This window comes from Eptatretus burgeri, chromosome 7 (genome assembly GCF_056783735.1).
Source record: "Eptatretus burgeri isolate ZD-2024b chromosome 7, Ebu_testis_v1, whole genome shotgun sequence".
In the NCBI taxonomy this organism is placed as follows: Eukaryota; Metazoa; Chordata; class Myxini; order Myxiniformes; family Myxinidae; genus Eptatretus; species Eptatretus burgeri.
In genome coordinates this window covers 57,630,680-57,654,952 of record NC_140967.1, presented here as the reverse complement: position 1 = coordinate 57,654,952, position 24,273 = coordinate 57,630,680, and the positions used below count along the sequence as shown (strand labels likewise).

The 24,273-nt window shown below is 44.3% G+C and overlaps 2 protein-coding genes across 5 annotated transcripts in view; both read left to right on the top strand.

Annotated features, from left to right (window-relative positions):
- EXOC3 (exocyst complex component 3) overlaps window positions 1–24,273 on the top strand; it is a 425,366-nt gene that overhangs the window by 100,606 nt on the left and 300,487 nt on the right. The gene's annotated exons all lie outside the window — the stretch shown is intronic.
- Window positions 1–24,273, top strand: part of LOC147023318 (E3 ubiquitin-protein ligase TRIM71-like) — a 42,880-nt gene that overhangs the window by 10,733 nt on the left and 7,874 nt on the right. Inside the window, exons 2-6 of the mRNA XM_085888575.1 lie at window positions 9,411–9,578; window positions 12,411–12,545; window positions 20,013–20,281; window positions 22,934–23,132; window positions 23,286–23,564. Coding sequence (XP_085744701.1) covers window positions 9,411–9,578; window positions 12,411–12,545; window positions 20,013–20,281; window positions 22,934–23,132; window positions 23,286–23,564 — 1,050 coding nt within the window. The remainder of the gene's footprint in view (window positions 1–9,410; window positions 9,579–12,410; window positions 12,546–20,012; window positions 20,282–22,933; window positions 23,133–23,285; window positions 23,565–24,273) is intronic.

The following is a 24,273-nucleotide window of genomic DNA, read 5'->3' as shown; positions in this document are numbered from 1 at the left end:
GAATATATAGTGACACCTGGGAGAAAGACAAAAGAGTAGGGGCATATTAAAAACAAGAAATACATAAAAGTTGGACACATTGGGGATGCACAAAAGAAGGCTCACGAGAATGGCTAAGAGGCCCTCTCAGTTGTGAAGGAGAACAAATAATTATAAATGCCCAAAGACCAAGGACAGCACACAAATGGTAGGACCGACCCAATCGGACAAGTGGAGATTTTGCAAGGTTGAAACAAAGCACAAGCCACATCCTATGGGGATGTAAAAAAACTCGTGTCAGAACAGCTGTACACACAATGGCACAACAAGGTATGTCGAGTAATCCACTGACACATCTGCAGAAATTTCAACATCCCAGTTGCACAAAACTCATGGAACCTTGAACCAAAAGCGATCATTGAAAACAAGGACATGATAATCCCATCCAGCGTGAACATTGGAAAAAAAAAAAAAGAGCACTGCGACCGTACATCGTACTTCTATGCAAAAAGCAAAAGAAGGCATTGATTGAGGTTTCAGTACCCAGAGATTTTGGTCTGAACAATGCAGAAATTAAAATGACCAAATATCAAGACCTCAAGAATGGAGTGAAAAGATCCTGGAAGTTGAAGAATGCTGAAATTGTACCAGTGATAATTGGAGCAATGGTAATAAAGAAGAACCTCACAAAGATCCTTCAAACCATCCCTGGGAACATTACCACAAACAGATTACAGTTGGAGGCTGTCCGGGGCTCGGTGATAATCCTGAAAAGAGTCCTCAGAACCAAACTCTGAGAACACAACTTCACAACTTTGGCCACGAATCGCGATCCTTCACCAGAACGGAGATACTCTGAGACCTGGGAGGACTCTTACACCTTCTGAAACTTGCATATGGAGATCATACATGCATACATCTATGCATACATACACAGGCACTTCCTTATTTACGTCATGGATATGTTCCTGGAAGTCGTCTAAATTGAAATGATGCAAATCAAACTTCAAAATCCCATTGACTTAATGTATTAAAAATGGAAAATTTTCAGAATAAATTAATTACAATATTACTACAATGAAATATATATATAATGTATATGTATATATATATATATATATATATATATATATATATATATATATATATATATATATATATATATATATATATATATAATGTATATGTATATATATGTCCGGTTGTCGTCCTTTAAAAAAAAAAATCTATTTTTTTTCTCTGTCGCGTAAGGCTGCGAGTAGCATCATTGATTGAGGGGAGTGGCAATGCTGCTAATGCAGTGCCCCCTGTAGGTTAGAGCAGGAATTTGGCCAGGATGCTGGGGATAGCTCCCCTACTCTTTGGGTGGGACACCATGGGGGTTCAATGTCCACCAACTAATTCCAGCAGCTATGATGCCTCGTTTGAACATCCATAGCAGTGGTGCACACACCGATTTAATTATTCTGGGATGACAGTTTATAGCTGGGTTGAGATTCAAACCCAGGTTAGAGCATAGAGCAAGTGCCTCTGCCATCCTGCCGTGGTGTGGGGATGCATGGTGCTGATTAGTTTGACAGAGGCTCAGGGTTGTCTGCCCCTTCCTCCATGTCTGGCAACTCCACGAGGACATGCTGGCTTCTTTGCACTTCTTGGTGATGGAGTTGGTGTTTGTTGTAAAAGGAGTTGAGGATGTTGATGTTGTCGGTTCATCAGCTTGAGGCCTTTCAACCTTCTGGAAGCCAAAGAGAGTATTCTGCACTGCTTTCTTTTTGGCAAGCATTTCTTTGTCGCCAATGAAACCATTTTCCAATTCTCTCTTGAACTCGTAATTCACTTTTGTCCCATTGCTTTACTCATTCTAATTCTCCTGTTATGTTAATAGTTTTTAATTTAATTCATTTTGCATTCCTAACTGGGGATTTCTGCATGGAGAAACCCAGCCACGGTCGCCACATCCACTGCTCGTGCCATGGGAGCCTTTGTGGCGATTCTGCAGCTTAATTATTTTCATTGCACTCGATGAAATTACACTTTGGGCACATTCCTTAATCTTTTCTTCACTCAATACAATTGTCCAAACGGTTGAAAAGTTAAACTTATTGCTTTGATAGTTTTTTTTTTTCGTGTAAATATGGAGGAGGGAGGGAGCACAGTCTTGTTTTAATTAAATACGTTTCGTTATAATAATCGCTAATTTATGAAGTTTCAGATTTCACTCCAGATTTTGACACTTGGTTCACGGGCTCCGATCCTCAAATCCGAAGACAGATTTTGATTAAGTTGTACACTTTAACCTGTGAGAGGCCATCATGGAAATCTCATCATTTAATGCATAAAGTCACTCCAAGGTTCTAATTTGAAAACTATAGCACATAGAAAAAGTGGTGCGCAGCGATTCATCGGTAGGAAGATCAGGCATTTGATAAGAGTAGAAAAAAATTGAGTGCTTTATCATGCAGAAAATAGTGTGGCCTGTTCCAAGTCGAGTCATTGTTGAGCAGGCCGAAACGAAATGCTGGCTAAAGACCCCTGCAAGGTCACAGTGGACCAACCAAGATGTCATGCCACCATCTTCATAAGCCTTATTTTGGTTTGTTGTGATGAGCATCCTGTTAAGTATCATCAAATGGGGTGTTTAAATTTACCCAAATACCCAGTTTTCATTCATGCACTCCCCTTGAAGTTCTCTTGGTTATGTATGCAAAGTTTCAGGCTGCTAGGTTTCATGGTTTTGGAGTTATGGAACTGATACACTAACATTATTACATAGGAGATAGCTGAGTTTTTTTTTTTTTTTTTTTTTTTTTTTAAATCTGGTTACAGTCGTTTAGGAGCACACTCTGCCTAATCCATTGCTGGTCTATGTTGAAGGTGATTCGTGTGCACATATGCTTGAGCAGTTTCTCTAGTGCCACATGCCAAAGTTGTGTGACTCCATTTTCATTTGATGAAGGATGTACTTTGATTTCTCTTGCTCTCTCAACTGCATCTTAAAGGCAGAACGTGGCTATAACCTATGTAGTAAGTTTAAGAATTCTTCCTCACTTCATCTTCCATTGTTGGGACAATATGCCAGACTGAATCTAGGCTCATGGAGTAGTGAGGGCACTGAGGATGAAATGGCAATATAGTGACAGTGGGGCCACAGTTGGATACCAACATGGGGAGGGGAGAAAATTGTCACCTGTAACAGTACAGGATCGGGTTAATGTGTGCAAGCTCATGGGTAGAGATGGGGGAGAGGACATTGTGGTGCATTGCTTGATTTTGAATCCTTGGAAGAGTGCACTTCTTCATACAAGAGGGAAGTGGAGGGAGGTTACAGTGAGCCTCGAGTTTGGGGTTGTGTGTTTGGTTACTGGAAGAATGTGGGCATCCTGAAGGTGCAGGATCTGGTATGGGTTAGAGGTTTTGGGTATCATGTGAAGTGCTTAAAAAGAAGAGCCCCAACCTGGACCACACAAAAGCCTGCAGTCCTTATGCTTTGGCCTCATTGTGGGAGATGCTAATGTTGAGAACTTTTGATTCCACACAATCAGAGGACTCTCTTGATCCTCGGATGTTAACTCGTATTGGGAGAATAGCGTCATTGAGCTATGGATACAGGCCTTGAAGATTGAATAGTTTTTTTTTTTGGGAGCCCCCCCAATGAATTTCTTGGAATGACTGAAAACCAGTAGCCTCTCATGTATGAGCTTTTGGCATATGGCCAAAAGTCACAAAAGCATATGTCACTCCCATTCATCATCAGAGCTGAATGCAAGATCAAGATGTTCAGTTTCCTCATCTTCCACATCTGCTTCTCCTTCCTCTTCCATTTCATCTTGGTCTTCGTCTCCTGTCTTGAACGGGTTGAAGCAGGCGTCATGACAAACACAAGCGCAGTACACGGTGCATGATATCTTTCCATGGTGATAGCTGCAACGTTCAGTGCCGCGCGCCTTCACCGCCGCTTTACAGCCGCACCGCACTACATCCATGAGATCTTGGGGTCTTGGGGGCTGATCGGAGGTTGCTGGTACTGGGGTGCCATCTTTTATTTCCCACCCATACTTCATGATGTCAAGTTCAAGTGGAGCCTGCTGGTCAGCAGATTTTGCAGGTATGGTCTGCATCCCTGGCTTAGTGTGGCCATACTCCAGCATACCTGTGGGATGAGGTTGCTGGAATTCATGTGAGAGGACATGGGTAGTGTGTCGACCATTGGGTGTGAATACTTGGAGCTCGAAGTTGTCAAACCACGCGAAGATGGCGCCGACGGTTCTACACAACCCCATGAACCGGTGGAGAACCTGTGCATTGTCACCTAGTAGACGAGCGGCCAATTTTCAGAATCTCAGGGCCTCATCATACGAGGTCATGAAGCCATGTTCATGAAGGGGTTTGAGAAGTTCGGAACTGCCGTGTCGGTGCAACAGTTTGACGGCCAGTCCTAATTTTGTCTGATTTCTGGTTCCTGTAACGTGACTCTGAATTGACTGGCTCAGGCTAAGAGATTTCTTGGTCACTTTACCACCGGAGACCAGATCCGAAACCAACTTCAACAAACTTGGGCTGGTCACCTTGATTGTGTTGGCCTGTGTAAATTCTGATAGGTCATAATTGGCACTGTTGTACTTGACCGACCGTGCCTCATGCTTGATCTGTCTCACCACGGAAGCAATGCTCCTCTCATCAATATCATCTACCTTAACTATCTCGAGACTTTTAGCAACGGACTCACGGAAACCAACAATGGCAGCACAGCCATCTACCCGAACAACGATAACATCCTTACTCATGCAGTCAGTCAACTTGCTTAACATGTCACGTCGAGCGAGCTTGCCACCTCGATCTGAGTACAGGGAATGCAGTTCAACACTATTCCATATTCTGGACCTGTCTCGGTTCCATGTACTCAATGACTTCCTTCAGAGCATTTTCATCTGCACTACCAGTTGGTAAATCAGCATATGTGGAGACTTTCGTGAAACTGTTATAGCAGCGGACGTGGTACTTGCACTCAGCAGAAGGTAGATCAGAAACAAAAGCAAGGTGCAACTTGACCCTTCTCGCGACATCATCATTACGCTGCTCAGCAACATCAAGGAGCACATCTTTCATAGTTGGGAGTGGGTTACGGTCTGTGTCAAAACGTTTTTTGGTCATACACTCGCGAATGCGGTCCCATCTTTTTGGGTGTCTATCATCAATGGGTAAACATTCCTCGCTTCAGAACATACAATCGCATTTGTACTCAAACGCACCTTTGTCAGCTACCTTTGTATGAGGCCTTGTAGTTGTCCTTACACCCTCATCTTCAGCCTTTCTTTTCTGTGACTTTCTCACTCTCTCAATTTTCTTTTTTGATGTACAAGTACAGTCGCAACCTTTGTGGCAGGCGATGCTTGCCGCATCTCCACCAACATCAATAATGTTCTGTAGCTTAGCCTGCAGGTCCCCATCACCACGGGATTTGGTGCACGTGATGAGCTTCTTGATCCCGATCTCTCGGTGAATTTCATTTCTTCTCCACCTCCTTGACACACCGGGAGAAGACTCCTTGAGTCGACCATCATATGTTTCTCTGAAAAGAAGAAGAGGTGAGATTAGAATCAACAGGATCGTTCATAAAACTATCGAGTAGGAGTGATCTGCAGTTGATGCGGGGGTCAAAAAGTTTTAAACCCCTCAATAGTCCAGAAATGACATTGAACTTGACATTTGACTCCCGAACCACACAACTGACCTCAGAAATCGATTCCTCACCTCAAAATTATACGGAAACTAGAACGGGCACTCGGAGAGAGCATATACCTTCGCCGCCGCTACTGTTTTGTTCTTGGCATAAGAGTGTGGGGAACAGAACAAGAAGCATTTTGGTGCTGATTTCATACGAATCAGATAAGAATTGACTGTGTTATGATAAAAATACGCACATCTGCAAGGTCGTGACCCCCCTGACCTTTGACCCCCAACCGCGAGTCAGGGCAATTACGTCATTGTATCAAGTTGCATATCACAAGATTGGGAATTAAATTCTGAACATTTTGGCATTAGTTTCATGCAAATTGGATAAAAATTGACCGCGATATGGTAAAAAGACGATTTTGACCTTTTCATAACCTTGACCTTTGACCCGATTGCTCCCAAAATCTAATCAAATGGTCCTTGGCTAATAACCAATCATCCCACCAAATTTCATGCAATTCGGTTTAATACTTTTTTAAGTTATGCGAATAACAAACAAATAAATAATCATTGGCATCTCCCACAAACGTATATTTTGGTACTGATTATAATGCCAGGATTTGGGACATTTTCTTTTAAAAACAAGGGTAATGACGTCATTGTCATGTCGCCCATCACAAGATTGGGCAATGAATTCTGAACATTTTGGCATCGGTTGCATGCCAATTAGATCAAAATTGACCGCGCTATGGTAAAAATACGAATTTGACCCGATCGCTCCCAAAATCTAATCAAATGTTCCTTGGATAATAACGCATCATCCCACCAAATTTCAAGCGATTTGGTTTAATACTTTCTGAGTTATGCGAATAACAAACACACACACATATTCACAAATAAATAAATAAATAAATACACAGCGACCAATACATAACCTTTCGCAGAATGCGAAGGTAAAAATGTATCGCACATGATTGGAGGTTGATTGGTTGAAAAGTTATTTTCCACCTCCGTCCGCGGTGGCCATCTTGGATTCATACAAATTATCGGAGTTCCCCAAGGTTGCCACTCCGGCAACCAAGCTAAAAAATTTTCTATAGACCCATGCGAGTACGAAACCATCAAAAAACAATACACTTCTCGCAACAACAAGGTACTCAACCTGGCAACTGGACTACTAGAAGTTGAGGAACAAACTCTTCCAGTGATTTTAGAGGTGGATTTGCTTGATCCTTTTGCAGTAACTGGTGAGGCAGATTTCCTGAAAAAAATGTTGGTGTCGCAGGGGGAGTACGAGGGTGGGGATATCCCTGGTTCCTCACTGGGAATCGAGGCCATCACACGAATGAGTTTGTGTTGCGGCGGGTCCCTATAATCAACCGTGAATGCCAACAATTCAACTACGTAACACAGTGCCCTCTGTCTGACTACTGTTTAACTGTGGTACATGCAGTCTCCTTATCGGGGAGTCGCATCCTCGATGCATATTTGTGTTATGCTTACTGTATCAGGTGCAGCCAAGCAGAGCTGCAAGTATGTATCGGTTAATAAGTAGATTCCTGGGGTTTAACTTCTGGCTAGACTAATGTTCGGACCATGCTGGACCAATGGAGGAAAAGACGAAAACAAGATGGTACATTTATATCAAAGCAATTTATTACAACAAGGTGAGGAAAATTGGAGCACAATGTACAGCAGGGGAAAGCAAGGAATTTGTGGGTGTGGCAAGCGAAATACAAATATTTACAAAAGACAGTGCAGAATTACCCTGATAAACTTCGACAATCTTAACTTGTGTTCCCCGTAACAGGCAACATCACAAACACATGCACACCTGAGGAAAGTAGAGGTAGCCCAGGAAGAGGAGAGAGTTGAGGTGTAGTGACCTCATTGTACCTGGCACGATCAGACTGGTGCAACCCAATTGCTTTGGAAGGTGGAGGAGGGAGGAAAACTGTGGCTGTCTTCAGTGTGAGAGTGGGAGGTGCAAATGCAGTGCAGTGTGACTATAGAGGAAGGTGTGAAAGGTGCGAATAATTAATGCTCTTTGCTTGTGCATTTTCAGTGGATGAGACATAGAGGAGAGAAGGACTTGATGGAGTTGTGTGAGAGGTCTGTAAGTGTGAATATTGGCTGCTGAATGCAGTCGAAACTGAGCGCTGATGACCCAGGGGTGATCCTGGCCCATCGTGGAAACAGCTCGCTCCACCCCCGCCCACCTCACTTGGCTGTTCCTCCCTTTCCGCTCAGTTGCGCTGGCTCATGAGATTACGCTCGGATGCTGGAGAGATCCTGGAGGAGAGACTGATTGATTGACTGACTTGCCTCTTTTATAGAGCCTTAGGGAGGGGCCAAAAGTCTGATCAAAAGACCCTGTATGTGTTCCCATGCTCCCCCATTGGTGCATAGCAGTTGTCCCGTAATTTAGCCATTTCCCGCCAGGCTTCAGAACTGCAAATGGCTTCAGTTGCCTCTGAGCCTGGCCACGTGACGGAGCTTTGTAATGAGCATTGGCCGAGGGTCTTCGGGAGTGCTGTCCAGCCCTGAACGTGTGCTGGACTCCATTTGAGTGTGATCATTTGAGGAAACGCCCTGAGCTACCTGCACATCCTTGATGAGCCCCAGCGCACGTTTGTGCTTCAAATTGTACGCTGAAACACCCCGGCTCTTAATGTCTTCGTTGCTCTGGCACCATTGGAGACTGTGGTGAGCATCCAGGGGGGTTGATGGCAGTTGCAGCAGTTATAGGGAAGTGAGGGGAGTGTTGTGGTGATGTTGAGTTGGATGGTTGCAGTTGGGGTGGTTGGTTGTGGTTGTGGCCTTTGTGGTGAAGGCATCAGATGTAGGTTGTGGTGGGGATTTTTAGAAGGTGTTTGGAGTGGTTATGGTGAGCGTTCTTACGTTGTGGTGAGCATAGTAAAGGTCTGAGTTGAGGTGTCTGTTGGATTATGGCATGCCATTTGAACAGCAAATGGTGCACGTATGCAAATGAGCTTCTGCTGTGTCCTCGTGATGCTCCTGGTATCGTTACTAATCTGCATGAAGCTCCTGGCATCGTTACTAATGTGCTTGCATGTTTTGTGTATGAAATAAATGAAAGGATAAAGGACTGAAGACTTAAGTAAAAGCCCTATGCATCTTTCCCATTTACCCACTAGATATACGGAAAGGGCCAACGAAACGCGTACTAATGAGATAACTGTCTTTGGATTGCTTTATGTTGCGTGCCATTGCATCGGAGTTGTGCAGGTTTTGCAGAAGCAGAACAATATATTAACCAGACTATTTGTACATTGATCAGACCAGCATCTAAATAGATTGCTGTTGATCAGCACCAAAGTGTAGTTGCTGTGCCTGTCTCTGTGGTATTGGGTAGTGTACAATGCAATGCATCTTCTGCCAGGTCTCCAGAATAGCAATAAACTTATCAATAATTGGTTACTGAGGCTCTGTCTGTCTTCTGGGGATGACTTGATGTCAATGTTGGCAAATTTTGGCTTTGTTTGATATTTGCTTTTGGCTTGTAAAAGTAAAATTGATATTCAAATGTGCTTATGGTCATTTGAATGCATTGCATCCCCTGGTGGGAATGCTGTGGAAGTAGGGCTTTTGATTTGAAAATGTTCAAACCTTACAAGAAACCTCGATAAAGCTATTTTGATTTTAGGCAATGGCCATTTCAATTGCCTTTCAGCACTGTCACTTTGTTAATTAATTTTCTTGCTGTTGGATCTTCCTTGTTGGTTTGTGTCTTTAAGGTTGTGCGGCTTTTCTGCGAGACGTGTGTCGTTCCCATGTGCAGAAAATGCACAATTGGCTCTCATGCAGGCCACGACGCAAGTTACCTGCAGGATGCGGTGACGAGTGCACGGACAACCCTAATGCAGCTCTTGGGAGAAGCTCATCGAGGCCGCCAGGCACTTCTGGTAATTTTAACCGCTTCAAATTGTTAGTTGGCTTCACCCGTTCCTGAAGGAATGGGAGAAGCTATTGTAATGTACGTGCATTTGTGCACGGCCATCTGCAGGCCAACTTTAGTGTAGTTCAACAGTTATTTTATCTCATCTTTACATCTACTTTTTAAAATTAGTTTTATTTTTATTTTTTAAGCTTGAATCTACATTGTCAGTTATTTGTTCCTGTTCGTGTGTTTTCCCACATCAACAGTGAGTGGTTTGAGATGCGCTGTAAGGCCTTCAGGCTTGACTGGCAGTTCAGCAAAGTTATCTAACTTGACCATAGTATTCATTCCCAATTTAAACCCCAAGTTTGTTCCTTAAATGTGTATTATATATTAAAGTTATATTATATGTCTTGTAATCTATCATGCTTTCAAAGGTCTTTATAAATAAAAAACCGCGAACTATTTGTCACACCCTCACAGCTTTGCTCAACAATGAAATGGCATTTAAAATAAACGTGCAAAATAAGTGATGATTTGTGGAATATCAAAAAGGATTGCCGAGCCAAAATTTGAGGACAAATTTAGTCATGGTTTGTCTATTGGTTTTATTTATTTTATTTTATTTATTTTTCCCTTTGAGCCTGCTCCACCAAATCCCAAAGCATTCGTAATAGGTTTCCAAACAATACATCTGCATGTTCAGCACAGTAAACCTTTGTTTTACATACCTGTAAACCAAATCGGCATATACGAAGACTAATGGCCTATGGGAAAAGGGGGTTAGGATCCGGACTCTGTCCTCTCTCCTAAAACTCGTATGCCATGTACTTGAGTGGTTTACAGGAATCGCCCTTGGGCATGGCAAAAAACCAGAGCATTCACTACCCCATCATTTTTTTGTGCATTTCCTAATTTTGCAGATACTGGACTTAACGCCATAACGTGACCACTTTCCTCGACCGAGCTTCTCTATAATCTCCACTTTCAGACATCACTTTCCTCGACTTTATTACCCTCGCCGAAGGAGAGGGTATTGCATTTGGGTCGGGCTGCACAAAACTTTCGTGTTTTTCTCTGCAACTGCTTGTAGGATTGAGACTAAATTTTCATCATACGTGCAACTACTCGTGTAGAATGGTTTAATGATGATTGACGTCATCGGTCATGTGGCAGCCATGTTGGAAAAACAGAAAAAATTGGACCTGTCTCTGAAACCACACCAAAGAAAAAATTTATACTTGGCACCTGCAAGTACTCGTGGGGAATATGATTTTTTTGATGATGTTATAGGTGCCTTTGTTATGACGTCATAATTGCATATGTAGAATGCTACATATGATCATGAAAATTGTTGAGTGAAATCTAGCGAATCTAGCGAAAAATGGTCCACAGAAAAAAATTTGATTTCATCGGTCACGTGATTTGGCAGCCATGTTGTTAAAAAAAAAAAAAAAAATTCATCTCTGAAGTGGCTGAATGGAAGAGGCAAAACTTTACACATATGACTGCCTATCCATGATGAACAAAAGGTTCACACATGATATAGGTGACATGGGTTTGGCAGCCATGTTGGATTTACCTGAAAACCTATAAAAATCTTCTCAAGAATGGTTGGACAGATCAAGGGGAAACTTCACACAAATGTTCCCCAAGCCATTTGTATTCAAGTTTAAGAAATAATTGATAGGTCACATGGTTTAGCAGCCGCATTGGATTAAAGAAAAATATTAAGTAGTTTTCTCTGGAACAGCTTAATCAATTGACATGAAACTTCACATTTATGATCTAGTCGTGATGGGAATACGTTTTAATTTTATTTTTTTTATTTTTGAATAGGGCTCACTTGGCTGTGCCTGGATAAGTTTGAGGGCAGAGAAGTAGCAGCTGAAATGTGAATCCGATCCAGGCTCCTCCTGATGACTTAATCTTTGCTTTTTGCTTGTTTTGGTTCCTTCTGATGACTCCAATGCAGGACTGTACCGATTTGGTCTTCCATTTGATTTCAATTGAACATATTTTAATCCCATTCTAAATTCAATTGAATAATAATAAATGTCATGGGTCAGGGTCTGGCATCCGATCAAAGCGGGACGTCTTGGTACCCAGTAATCACTGCCAGCAGTTATAAAGTGGTGGTTCTAATTATGTCTCATTAATTACATGCCACACAAAACAAGTCCTGGTGAGGGTTAACTTTGTAATCTCTCTAATCGCTCTCACTCTCACTCTCCCTCCCCCCCCTCTCGATTTTGTTTGCACTTGTTTCACCACGAGTAAGTTTTCCTCTTGGGCACCATGCTGAAAAATCACAGAGCAATAATAACTGAAAATAAAGGAATTTATTTTGATTCCACCGGAGCACAGTGTTTGACTGTGTGTACGCTGTCTCAGTTACCAGCAGCACTACTGAGTGCACATACTGACACAGCGGAAGACGAATACCGCTTTCAAGTGACGCCAAACCTGTGTAAAAACGGAACAGTGCACCAAAATTGTGTGTAAAGCTCAAACCGCATGACCCAAACCTGCGTAAAATAAGGGTGTACTGTACTATATTCTTCTTAACACAAATTTTGAAGCTAGACAGATTAACTTTTGCTATGACACGTTAACCATGACTGAAGTATTTTTTCACGATAGGTTTATCATCTGTGAATAAATTGGCTGACTTGATAGTCACCCTGGTCCCAAAGGAACATGGGGCTTTGTCAGTTTCAGTGAGTCCACTTTAGTTTTCAGATCTGCTGTCATATATATCCCTCTGAAAGGCTCTGGATTGAATGAACTTTTAACAAATGGATTAGCTACTCAATGCTTAACCCAATGCTGCATTACTGTCCCCTATAACCATTAGCGTGGCATTGAGAATGTGAGAGCCGCTACCACCCAGGTGGACAAGAGGATGCAGGTGACCTACTCTGAAGTAAAAGTTATCACCTTCCAACACAAGAAGGCTTTGGAGGAACGTGAGGTTGTGCTGCTGCAGAAGGTGAAATTGTTGGAACGATTCATATTCATGCCTTTGATTGTTATGGAGCTTGAGCTTTGAGATAAAAGAACTGTTTTTGGCTCAACTTTGTGTGTTTTATTTTTTTATTTTTTGGTAAGGGTTTAGTTTTTGGCACATTTGCAAGTATGATATTGCAAACAGACTTCCTGTTTTTGTGTGTTTGGTCATGTTTATCATCTAATTTTCGTGGAATGCAATGTACTTTGCCAGCTCGTGGCCTTATGAAACCTACTTAAGGATAAGTTGGAAACAAATCAATTGTAGTTTGCAAGTGTCGTTTCTCCTATAAAAGTTTTGAAGTAATTAATTAGAAGTGGTTTTCTCAAGTTTTCATCTGTTTACTTTTGTCATCCATACGTTGTTATATACACACACAACAAGCCCTTTAATGCCAATATTCCTTGCAAAAGCGGGGGTTGGATATATAGATATATAGATATATAGATATATAGATATATAGATATATAGATATATAGATATATAGATACATAGATATATAGATACATAGATACATAGATATATAGATATATAGATATATAGATATATAGATATATAGATATATAGATATATAGATATATAGATATAGATATATATATAGATATAGATAGATAGATACACATACATACACACGCACACACATGAGTGCATGCCAGTATGTGCAGCTTCTTGCCTGCAGTATCAGGTCCCAGCATCAATTGTGACATCATATCAAAAGAATTGTGACGCCTCCTCTCTCCACACTCTCTCCACACTCTCTCCACACTCTCTCCACACTCTCTCCACACTCCCTCCACGCTCTCTCCACACTCTCCCCACACTCTCCTTAACTCTCTCCACACTCTCTCCACACTCTCTCCACACTCTCTCCACACTCTCTCCACACTCTCTCCACACTCTCTCTCCACACTCTCTCCACACTCTCTCTCCACACTCTCTCTCCACACTCTCTCCACACTCTCTCCCACTCTCTCCCCCCTCTCTCCACACTCTCCACACACTCTCCACACACTCTCCACTCGCTCTCCACACTCTCCACTCACCCTCCACACACTCTCCACACACTCTCCACACACTCTCCACACACTCTCCACACACTCTCCACACACTCTCCACACACTCTCCCTCCCACGCTCTCCCCCATCGCTCTCCCCCCACGCCCTCCCTCCCACGCTCCCCCCACGCTCTCCCCCACGCTCTCCCCCCACGCCCTCCCCCCACGCCCTTCTCCCCACGCCTCCCCCCCCCCCACGCTCTCCCCCACGCCCACGCCCTCCCCCCCACGCCCCCCACGCTCCCCCCCACGCTTCCTCCCCCCACGCTCCCCCCCACGCTCTCCCCCCCACGCCCCCCCCCCCACGCTCTCCCCCCACGCTTCTTCCCCCACGCCTTCCCCCCACGCCTTCCCCCCACGCCCCCCCACGCTCTTCCCCCCACGCTCTTCCCCCCACGCTCTTCCCCCCATCGCTCTTCCCCCCACGCCTCCCCCACGCTCTTCCCCCCACGCTCTTCCCCCACGCTCTTCCCCCACGCCTCCCCCCACGCCCCCCCCACGCTCTTCCCCCACGCTCTTCCCCCACGCTCCCCCCCCCCCCACGCTCTCCCCCCACGCTCTTCCCCCACGCCCTTCCCCCCCACGCTCTTCCCCCCACGCCTTCCCCCCACGCTCTTCCCCCCACGCCCCCCCCACGCCCTCCCCCCCACGCCTCCCCCACGCCTCCCCCCCACGTCCCCACACTCTCTCCCACACTCTCTCCCACACTCTCTCCCACACTCTCTCCCACACGCTCTCTCCCACACTCTCTCCCACACTCTCTCCCACACTCTCTCCCACACTCTCTCCCCCCACGCTCTCCCCCCACGCTCTCCCCCCCACACTCCCTCCCACACTCCCTCCCACACTCCCTCCCACACTCCCTCCCACACTCCCTCCCACACTCCCTCCCACACTCCCTCCCACACTCCCTCCCACACTCCCTCCCACACTCCCTCCCACACTCCCTCCCACACTCCCTCCCACACTCCCTCCCACACTCCCTCCCACACTCCCTCCCACACTCCCTCCCACACTCCCTCCCACACTCTCCTCCCACACTCTCTCCCACACTCTCTCCCACACTCTCTCCCACACTCTCTCCCACACTCTCTCCCACACTCTCTCCCACACTCTCTCCCACACTCTCTCCCACACTCTCTCCCACACTCTCTCCCACACTCTCTCCCACACTCTCTCCCACACTCTCTCCCACACTCTCTCCCACACTCTCTCCCACACTCTCTCCCACACTCTCTCCCACACTCTCTCCCACACTCTCTCCCACACTCTCTCCCACACTCTCTCCCACACTCTCTCCCCCCCCACGCTCTCTCCCCCACGCTCTCTCCCCCCCACGCTCTCTCCCCCCACGCTCTCTCCCCCCCACTCTCTCCCCCCCACACTCTCTCTCCCCCCCACGCTCTCTCTCCCCCCCACGCTCTCTCTCCCCCCACACTCTCTCTCCCCCCACACTCTCTCTCCCCCCACACTCTCTCTCCCCCCCACACTCTCTCTCCCCCCACACTCTCTCTCCCCCCACACTCTCTCTCCCCCCCACACTCTCTCTCTCCCCCCACACTCTCTCTCCCCCCCACACTCTCTCTCTCCCCCCCACACTCTCTCTCCCCCCCACACTCTCTCTCCCCCCACACTCTCTCTCCCCCCCACACGCTCTCTCTCCCCCCACGCTCTCTCCCCCCACGCTCTCTCTCCCCCACGCCGCTCTCCCCCCACGCCGCTCTCTCCCCCCCCACGCCGCTCTCTCCCCCACGCCGCTCTCCCCCCCCCACGCCGCTCTCCCCCACGCCGCTCTCCCCCCCACGCCGCTCTCCCCCCCCCCCGCCGCTCTCTCCCCCCGCCGCTCTCTCCCCCCGCCGCTCTCTCCCCCCCCCCCCACGCTCTCTCTCCCCCCCCCCCACGCTCTCTCCCCCCCCCCCACGCCGCTCTCCCCCCCCCACGCCGCTCTCTCCCCCGCCGCTCTCTCTCCCCCCCCGCCGCTCTCTCTCCCCCTGCTCTATCTCCTCCCTCCTCTCTTGCCCCTCTCTCTGTAAATGTATACACAAATGTCTACCAAGCACAACAATTAATTCCAACCTTGGGGAAAAAACAGCTTTCAAACCCTTGGGAAACAGCTGTTTCCCTCGGGAAAATTCAAACCTTGGGATTAATGAATAATTTGAATAAAAATCAAACCTTGGGAGTAAATAATTAAATAAATTAATTACGAAATAATAATCAAACCTTGGGATTAATTAATTCAAACCTTTGGAAAGAACAGCTTTCAGACCTTGGGAAACACTTGAGAAACAGCTGAAATGGATGAGGAAGAACGATATCACTTTGAAAAGGCACATACTCAAGTCCCCAGTGTCGATTGTGACATCAATTGTACAAAAAACATTAATTGTGATGTCATTCGTGATGTCAGAGCACTGTGTCCTGTCATTGGTCGACAGATAAATGGCCGTAACTTGGGAACCGCTTGTCCGATTGATATCAAACCTCAAAGGCACATCCACGGGTCCCAGGCAATATTCCTGGCAAGTTTCAATCCGATCGGACTGGTGGTCGTCCGGTTATTAATAATTTGGGAAAACATTGGCGTGAGAAGGTGGAACGACACCTTAAGCTGCCATATATACATCTTTTCAACACTGAAAAACCAGTAAAATGGCCGTAACTTGGGAACCGCTTGTCCGATTGATATCAAACCTCGAAAAGGCACATCCACGGGTCCCAGGCAATATTCCTGGCAAGTTTCAATCCGATAGGACTGGTGGTCGTCCGGTTATTAATAATTGGGGAAAAAATTGGCGTGAGAAGGTGGTACGACACCTTAAGCTGCCGTATATACATCTTTTCAACACTGAAAAACCAGTAAAATGGCGGTAACTTGGGAACCACTCGTCCGATCTATTGAACCTCGAAAAGGCACATCCGCGGGTCCCCGGCAATATTCCTGGCAAGTTTCAATGAGATTGGACCGGCAGTCGCAGACAGACACACAGAGATTGCTGGAAGTGTGTATGTGTATGTGTATGTGTATGTGTATGTGTGTGTGTGTGTGTGTGTGTGTGTGTGTGTGTGTGTGTGTGTGTGTGTGTGTGTGTGTGTGTGTGTGTGTGTGTGTGTGTGTGTGTGTGTATGTGTATGTGTATGTGTATGTGTATGTGTATATATATGGAGCAAAGATTGAATGAGTCAATTTGACCCCACCTTGTAGTGGTCCTGTGCCAGTGAATTGGCACATGTTGGTCCTTTTCTGTAGTTTCCATCCGTTATGAGTTTCCTGCTGCAATTGGAATTATCGTTTTTGTCCCCGAGGTTTGAAAAAAGGAACCCTTTGTACCCTCATTTATTCAGCCTAACTTGTTTGGTTTGATTACTTATTTGGGATTTCTCTTTGAATAGCTTTGTTTTATGGGGGATTTCTTTGTGAATAAATACCACCTCTTTGTTTTTTTTTGTAGAGCCTACAATGTTGGTGTGGTCCAAAAGAATATTGCTGCACTATAGATTTCAGCTTTTGAAGACCTTGTTGTTGCATTGAAGGATAGTAGTCTGGGGTGCAATTATTCGCTTTTTTGGAGGGGGGGTGGGGGGACTTTTCCCCATTATTTGTCCTTGTGGGTTTTTGTGGATTTAGCCCTTTGCTTTGTTTATTTGGTTCTTGAGAGGTTATTGTTGCAAATAAGTGGATTTACTTCCGTTCATCGCCATATCCAATGTCTGGTTTGAAGGGACTGTGACCCTAATTATTATGCATTTTGGACTTGGCTTTGTTGTTGTTTGCTATTATTACCTCTGCCACCAAAGGGGAAGGAGGTTGTTTTCACCTCTTTCTGTCTCTCTTTTTTTTTTTTTTTTTTTTTTTTTTTTTGTTCTCAAGATATCTCAAAAAGTTGTGGACAGATTCGGATGAAATTTTGTGGGACAGGTTTGGGTGTGAGAAGACAAACTGATTTACTTTTGGTGAAGATCCGAATCCGGATCAGACTTCTATAATTTTTTTTAAGTGATTCTTCACCGTTGAGAGATGGGGCCAAAAACGACATATAGTACGATATCTCAAAAAGTTGTGGGCGGATTGGGATGAAACTTGGTGGACATGTTGGGAGTGTGACGAGGCCAAATTGATTTGATTTTGGTTGCTTGGCCATGAAAGATCATAGCTGAAAGTGAGGCCCAAGTGTTTAAGTGACGTCTTCAAAAGAATTAAGATTATATATGGAGAGGGGTCGATTTAAAAACATATTCCAAGTGTTTGATCAGCTTGTGATTCTATCAATGTCTGAAGAGTGCAGAGGTTGCTTCTTACCTATATGAAGGATGAGGGAGCCTGGTGTTGGCTAGGTGGTTAGGGTGGCGGCTCTGCATCCTAGGGTCCTGAGTTCAAGCCCCGTCGGCACTGAATTAATACACTAGGGGGTTGACTCAGCCTGTCATCCTTCCGATGTCGGCAAAATGAGTACCAGTTCCAGTGTGTGTACTTGTAGAGGGGCACTGCATCAGCTACAGTCACGCTTCAAGAAATGATAGCTACCCCGACAGCTCAGCTGCCATACGACCACCACCACCACCATGGATGAGGGATGTCAGAGGGTGGAGTGTTCTGTAAAGTGACGGAGAATGTTCCAGTGATTATGAATAGGATGGGCCCAGCACAGCCTTGATAAGGATAGATGGGAGGATTGCATCATCACTCTGGCTACAGTAAGCCATGCATGGAATTGACCTTGGATGCCAAAGGCAGAGTTTGGAGAGCAACGTGGGATGCCCGATTATCGAAAGGTTGAGATGTCGAGAGATGACTGATTTAATGTCTGATATTGAGGGCCTCCATCCATTGTTAGGATCAGAAGCAGCATGTCCAAGGTAGTGACCTCATTGCTGTAGCTCAGCCTATTTAGCCACAGGTTGATTGAGCTGTTCAGAGTTCATGTAATCGTGTATAACAATCATCAAAATGAGGTATGCCACCATGATGAAGACCCGATCTGAATTGATTTGGGAGGTTGAAGCATTGATTGACTGATTACTTGCTAGTTATGATCTTCAAGGTATAGGCAACACGCTTGCCTCCTTTTTCAGGGTCTCTGTTGTCTTGCCATAAAATGCGGTGGAACATGTGGTAAAAGATAAAAGCGTGCAGTAAAAATGCAACCATTTAACATAAAAGTTGTATCTACAGCATCGCTATCAGCCTCTTGATTGAAGAAGAAAAACCAAGTTTTTCATCCCTTGGTGTGCTGGGATCTACTGGGCACTTGAAAGCATTTGTATTGCTCAATTGTAGTTATAGTCAGGGAAGTGAATTGGAATTTGACCAGAGTTCTGGTGATAACTTGTTTGCTTGCTCTTCAAAAGCCTCCTTGGGTTCTTTTGCAATAAGCTTATCGTAGCAGGTATCCCCCCCCAACTTTGTTTGTTTCCATTTGAGGCACAGCATAATCGTTGATGCCCTGCCTGTGAAGCACCAATCTGATGACATTGTAGCTGGGCTAAGATGAACTCTGAGACATCTCAGGTAATTTGTGCAAAAGGTTAGATGAAGTAGATCAACGGTAATGTGTGCTCTTATCCTGCCAGTTTATTATTATGCAACCTTTCTGGCCTTTTACCTCTATCTCATTCAACTCAAAGTTGCATGTATTGAATACGCTCCTTAGAAACTCTTGGTCCAATGCACATGCAATTGAGACCCCCCCCCCTTCAACAAGCTATGATTCGACCCTGAGCAGTCTCTGCTAAAAGACAGAGACATGGTCAAAGTGACTGTCTCAATCGCCTTAGAACTGGAGCTGGATGCTGCAGAGTCCTCATACAGAAGTGGGGATGTCATCAAAGTGGCCTGATTGATTGATTGTGGAGAAGCTCCTCAAACAATGGAGCATCTCCTCGATTGCCCTCTTATCAGAGCCTTGTGCACCACCTGATCTGAAGGATTTAAACTCCTGTGCCAGAGCCTGTATCGCAGTGGTTGGGAAGTGTCGCTACAAGATGAAGAAGAAGAAGACTATTATCAATTTTTAGATTCTACCTTGGAAAATCATCAACATTGACCTCTTGTTTCTCACACTGAAGATGGTGCATTACCACCACCTGTAATCTGGTATACCAACCAAGGTGTTTGTATGCATGTTGTCTGGCTGAAATGAGTCATAATGGGCACTTTTGTGGAGTTGTTATAAAAGGATTCAAATTTTAAAAAGCAAAACGATTTTAGGCAACTTCCCCAGTCGTGCTTTCATCCGTTCACACCAATACTCACTCGTTTGTGACTTTCTTCTCTGCATGCAAGTTGAAATTGAAATGTGACTTGTTTACTTACCTGATAATTGCTTAAAAAAAATTAAATCCCAAACGCTTCATCTTAAGCATCTATATTTTCTGTATATCTTTTCATTGGGCAGGTAGAAAAGATCCGGCAGATGAAAGTTGCTGCGCTGAGAGAACAGTGTGCAGAATTACAACAACACTTGGCACGTTTGGAAGCTGGGACATTGGCCACACAGCGCCTCATCGCTCAGTCTTCGGATGTTGACCTCCTCGAGGCCAGGAAGCGCATGTTGAACCAAGTTCGTGAGCTGAAGGCTCTTGATCGTTTGGGGCGGCTCGTGCCATGCGAGGATGACCGTGTTTCTTTTACCGCGCCTGATAGTGCGCTGTCTAATGCTCTCCGGTGAGGATTTCCCATGATGTGCAAAATGAGCCAGCATTTATCATTGGAGTCGTAGAACTCGGAAATGGTTATTTTATTTATTTATTTATTTATTTTTGAGGTAGCTGACACTACCCCTCTTTGCACCTCCTTGCATATTATGAAATTTGCAGTCGTTCTCTATTGGTTTATTCGGAGCTTATCGAATTGAAATTCTGGATAAGGTATTGTTATCATGCACTGTCTCTGTCCATCCTCCAATTTGGACTTCTCTGGCTAAACTGCTGGGCCAATCTGGCTGAAATTTGACAGCAATGTTACACTCCTGACTGGAAACAGGGATTGCAAAGGTCGTTATGGTCATGTAACTTTATTGAGATCAAAATGCTTGACTTTGTAAATTTCTGCAAAAATCTTCTCCAGACCCACCAGTGAGAATGCTACCAAATTTGGAGTACAACACTCGGCTCGGGTAGAGATGTTAAATTGTGGAGGTCACGCTGATCGCTTGATCAGAAGTGTTAAAATGGCCAACTTGGTATATTTTTGGGAAACTTGTGTAACTTTTTCCAAAAATCTTCTCCAGACCCACCAGTCAGTTTGATATCAAATTTGGGTTATATTAGGACAGGGTCCTGATGGTAAATTGTGGAGGACATGCTGATCATGTGACGAAGTGTTTATATGGTTGACTTCATAAATTTGGGGGAAAATCACATAAATTATTTCAAAAATCTTCCTTTCCAGACCTACCAGTCAGAATGCTCCCAAATTTGCATTGCAACATTAGGCCAGGGCCCAGACAAGCTACAGGTCCAGTGGTGCTATTTTTTTTTTGTTGTTTTTGTTTTGATAATTGGGAAAATTGTGTGTAAGAGCTAAATTTTGACAGTCTGAAGGTTGGACTGAAAATGAATATCACAATGTTTAACCTCCATGCAAAAATTCAAATTTTATCATTGCATAATTGAAGGAAGCAGCATTTGAATTTATTTTGCCCAAATCATGGAAATTGACAAGTATCACTTCTAACTGAAGATCGAATACAGTATGAGGGTACCATTTGAAAAATTAAATGAATAAAATAGCAAAGTTGACTTTGGCAGTTTACAATTGAAGTGACACACTGGTTATAGAAGATTGAGAGGAGACCTTTGGGAAGATGCTGTCAGACAGAACAGCAGGCAGAAGCCAGTGGTAGCTGTACTCCATTGACCATCTCTTACTTTCGGGATCGTAATGGTGCACCCAACTCTCATCTCCAGTCGTGTCTAGTCATCTCAACTCATCTCCAGCACTTCATGCTTCACCTACCGAACAATGTCCTGCTGCCCTTTGCCATCTTGACTAACATAGCATTGAGATATGTGTCAGAATCACAAAACTTCTCACCCAGTGGAAGGAAGAACTAATGTGTGTTTTGCACTTTGTTTCATTTGAATATATTTATATTCCTGGTATTAGCTTAATGCTTCGGGGGTGGTCGGCTTGGGATCCAAGGATCCCAAGTTCAAATCCTGCTCGGTCGTTGAATTAACACCAGGTGGGGTTGACTTGGCCTGTCATCTTTCCGAGGTTGGCAAAATGAGTACCAGCTTGCTGGGATGATTGAGCCATTCGAGTGTCCTGCATCAGAGTGGTGACCTGTCCAGGATTGTGCCCAATAGCCCAGGAGACTGCTTCAGCAGCACCGATGCTCTGTATAGAGTATGGTCCTGATGGATGGATGGGTCAGAAAACTAAATTTGGTGCCATACTTGTCAGTGACGAGGTGAAGCATGCAGCGAGATAATCAGAAAACGATTGAACTAGCAACCGAGAGGAAGACCAAAGATTAGGTGGCAACAAAATAAAAAAATGCATTCGAGGACAATGACTTCAAAAATGAATGTTGAGGGCCTTTGTCATACATTGGATTGAACTAGACTCGTGAAGTCTATTTTCAACACAACTGATTCAATCAGTCTTTTGACTTGTGCAACTACTTCCTTCTGTTTCATGTGTCGGGTGGAATTGTTTTCGCAAAAAAAACCGCATTCATAGTTTCGTCCGTTTTCAATGTCTGAAAAACGATGCTTTTGAGATGAAGAATGTGCAATGTTACAATTTGAAGATTAAGGTGTTTGAGCAACAAAGCAAGTGTACAGAGTCCACTCAGTGCAGTGACTCGAAACATAGGCATCAACCATTTTCCCTCTTCCCAAATCATCACCATGGAAGATAAAAATAATTAATCATCTCTGTCCCCCACGTTGGTGTTCAACCTCGGACTCGAAGCTTAGGAAACTATACTTTGTTTTGGGTTTTGTTTTATACAGATTTTAAACATTGTAAGATTGATGCAGCTTTGTGCACCACATTGTCATGCATTATATCTTGAAAGTCATTATATATATATATATATATATATATATATATATATATATATATATATATATATATATATATATATATATATATATATATATATATATATATATCACTATGCACATTGAAGACACAATCTGGAAATTGATCTCTTCAGATGTGTTTTTCAATGACGAAACAATCAAACGGGTACATAAAATGTAAATGATTACAGCATTGTACCTCAACCTGATTTGTGGGTAGTATTATAAGGTTCAATAATGTTTTAAATTTCCTCTACTCCTCCTCCACCTGACTATCATTTAGCTTTATGGGTCGAGTGAGCAGTGGAGCATGTGCTCTGTTGTCGGTGGTGAACGGCTTGGGTATAAAGAATGCAGTACGTGGCATCCAAGCTATATTCAATGTGACTGTGAATGACCATGGTGGGGAGGTGCACAATTCGGGGAGTGACAGCCTTTCGGTTACGGTGTCAGAACCTGGTGGCACTCTTTGTCTTGTTCAAGTGAGTTTTGGGAAGCTTTGTGTGGTGGTGGTGGTGGTGGTGGTGGTGGTGGTGGTTCAATTTTATCACTTATGTTTTCATTTGCTGAATGGCACAACAGAGTTGACATTCCTAAAAGTCCACCTCTGTCCATCACCTTTGATCCCCATAAAGGTAACTGACAAATCTGATGGGACATACAGTGTGCGCTACTGGCCACGAGTTGAGGGAATACATCGAGTGACTGTGATGCTTCGTCCCAACAAGCCACTCGTCGGTAGCCCTTTCTCGGTGTCTGTCCGGGAAGAACGCAACTACCGTGGAATCATGTTCCCATCTGTGATATTTGGTGGTGAAGGGGATGCTGAGGGCAAGCTGTGCCGTCCATGGGGAATCTGCATAGATTATGATGGACGCATCATAGTTGCAGATCGTAGCAACAACCGTATTCAGGTGAGTCTGTACTGACCAGTGACGAGCTTGCCATCACCTTTGTTTTGGGAGTGTGCCAAAATAATTTTTCAGGATCGGAGTTTGTCGAAATAATTTTGGAAAACTTTTAACCCTTTTGTCCAATTGAATCCTTCTGTAATGCACCTGTCATAAATTGTACTAATTGCTTGCAAACACCCTCGTCATGTTACCTTGTTGAAGCTCATGAGTTCTCCTTAAAATTGGGGTAATTATTAATTAAATGTATTTACTAAAGTTTGAGCTAGGAATAAGACTTTTTTTTTTGTCACCTCTACTGCGTACTGTGCATAATCTTGTGAAGCAATGGGTGGGTTTGTGTATTAATTTATCCATTCACTTTATTTTGTGCACTATGTCCTGGTCATCACTGTGCACATGAAGTACAAACCAATAGTTGGTTCTTAGTGCACAATAAAAATTACCCAATGGTCACCGCTGAGACAAGCCATTGCTACGTACTGTTATCGGAGTGGTGGTTATGCCCACGTAAGGAAAAAGAGGATATTGTAATCGTGCCAAGTCTGTCTCTTAAACCGTTTGGGCAGAAATTCACCTAACATGGTACTTATGATCACCACATGGCAAGAATGTGCAAGAGCAGTGTTATTTTTGACACTGGCCCCCAGGGTGTGGTCAAAACGTCAAACACCAAAAATGCAATTATGTTCACATTTTTAAACATTTTAAA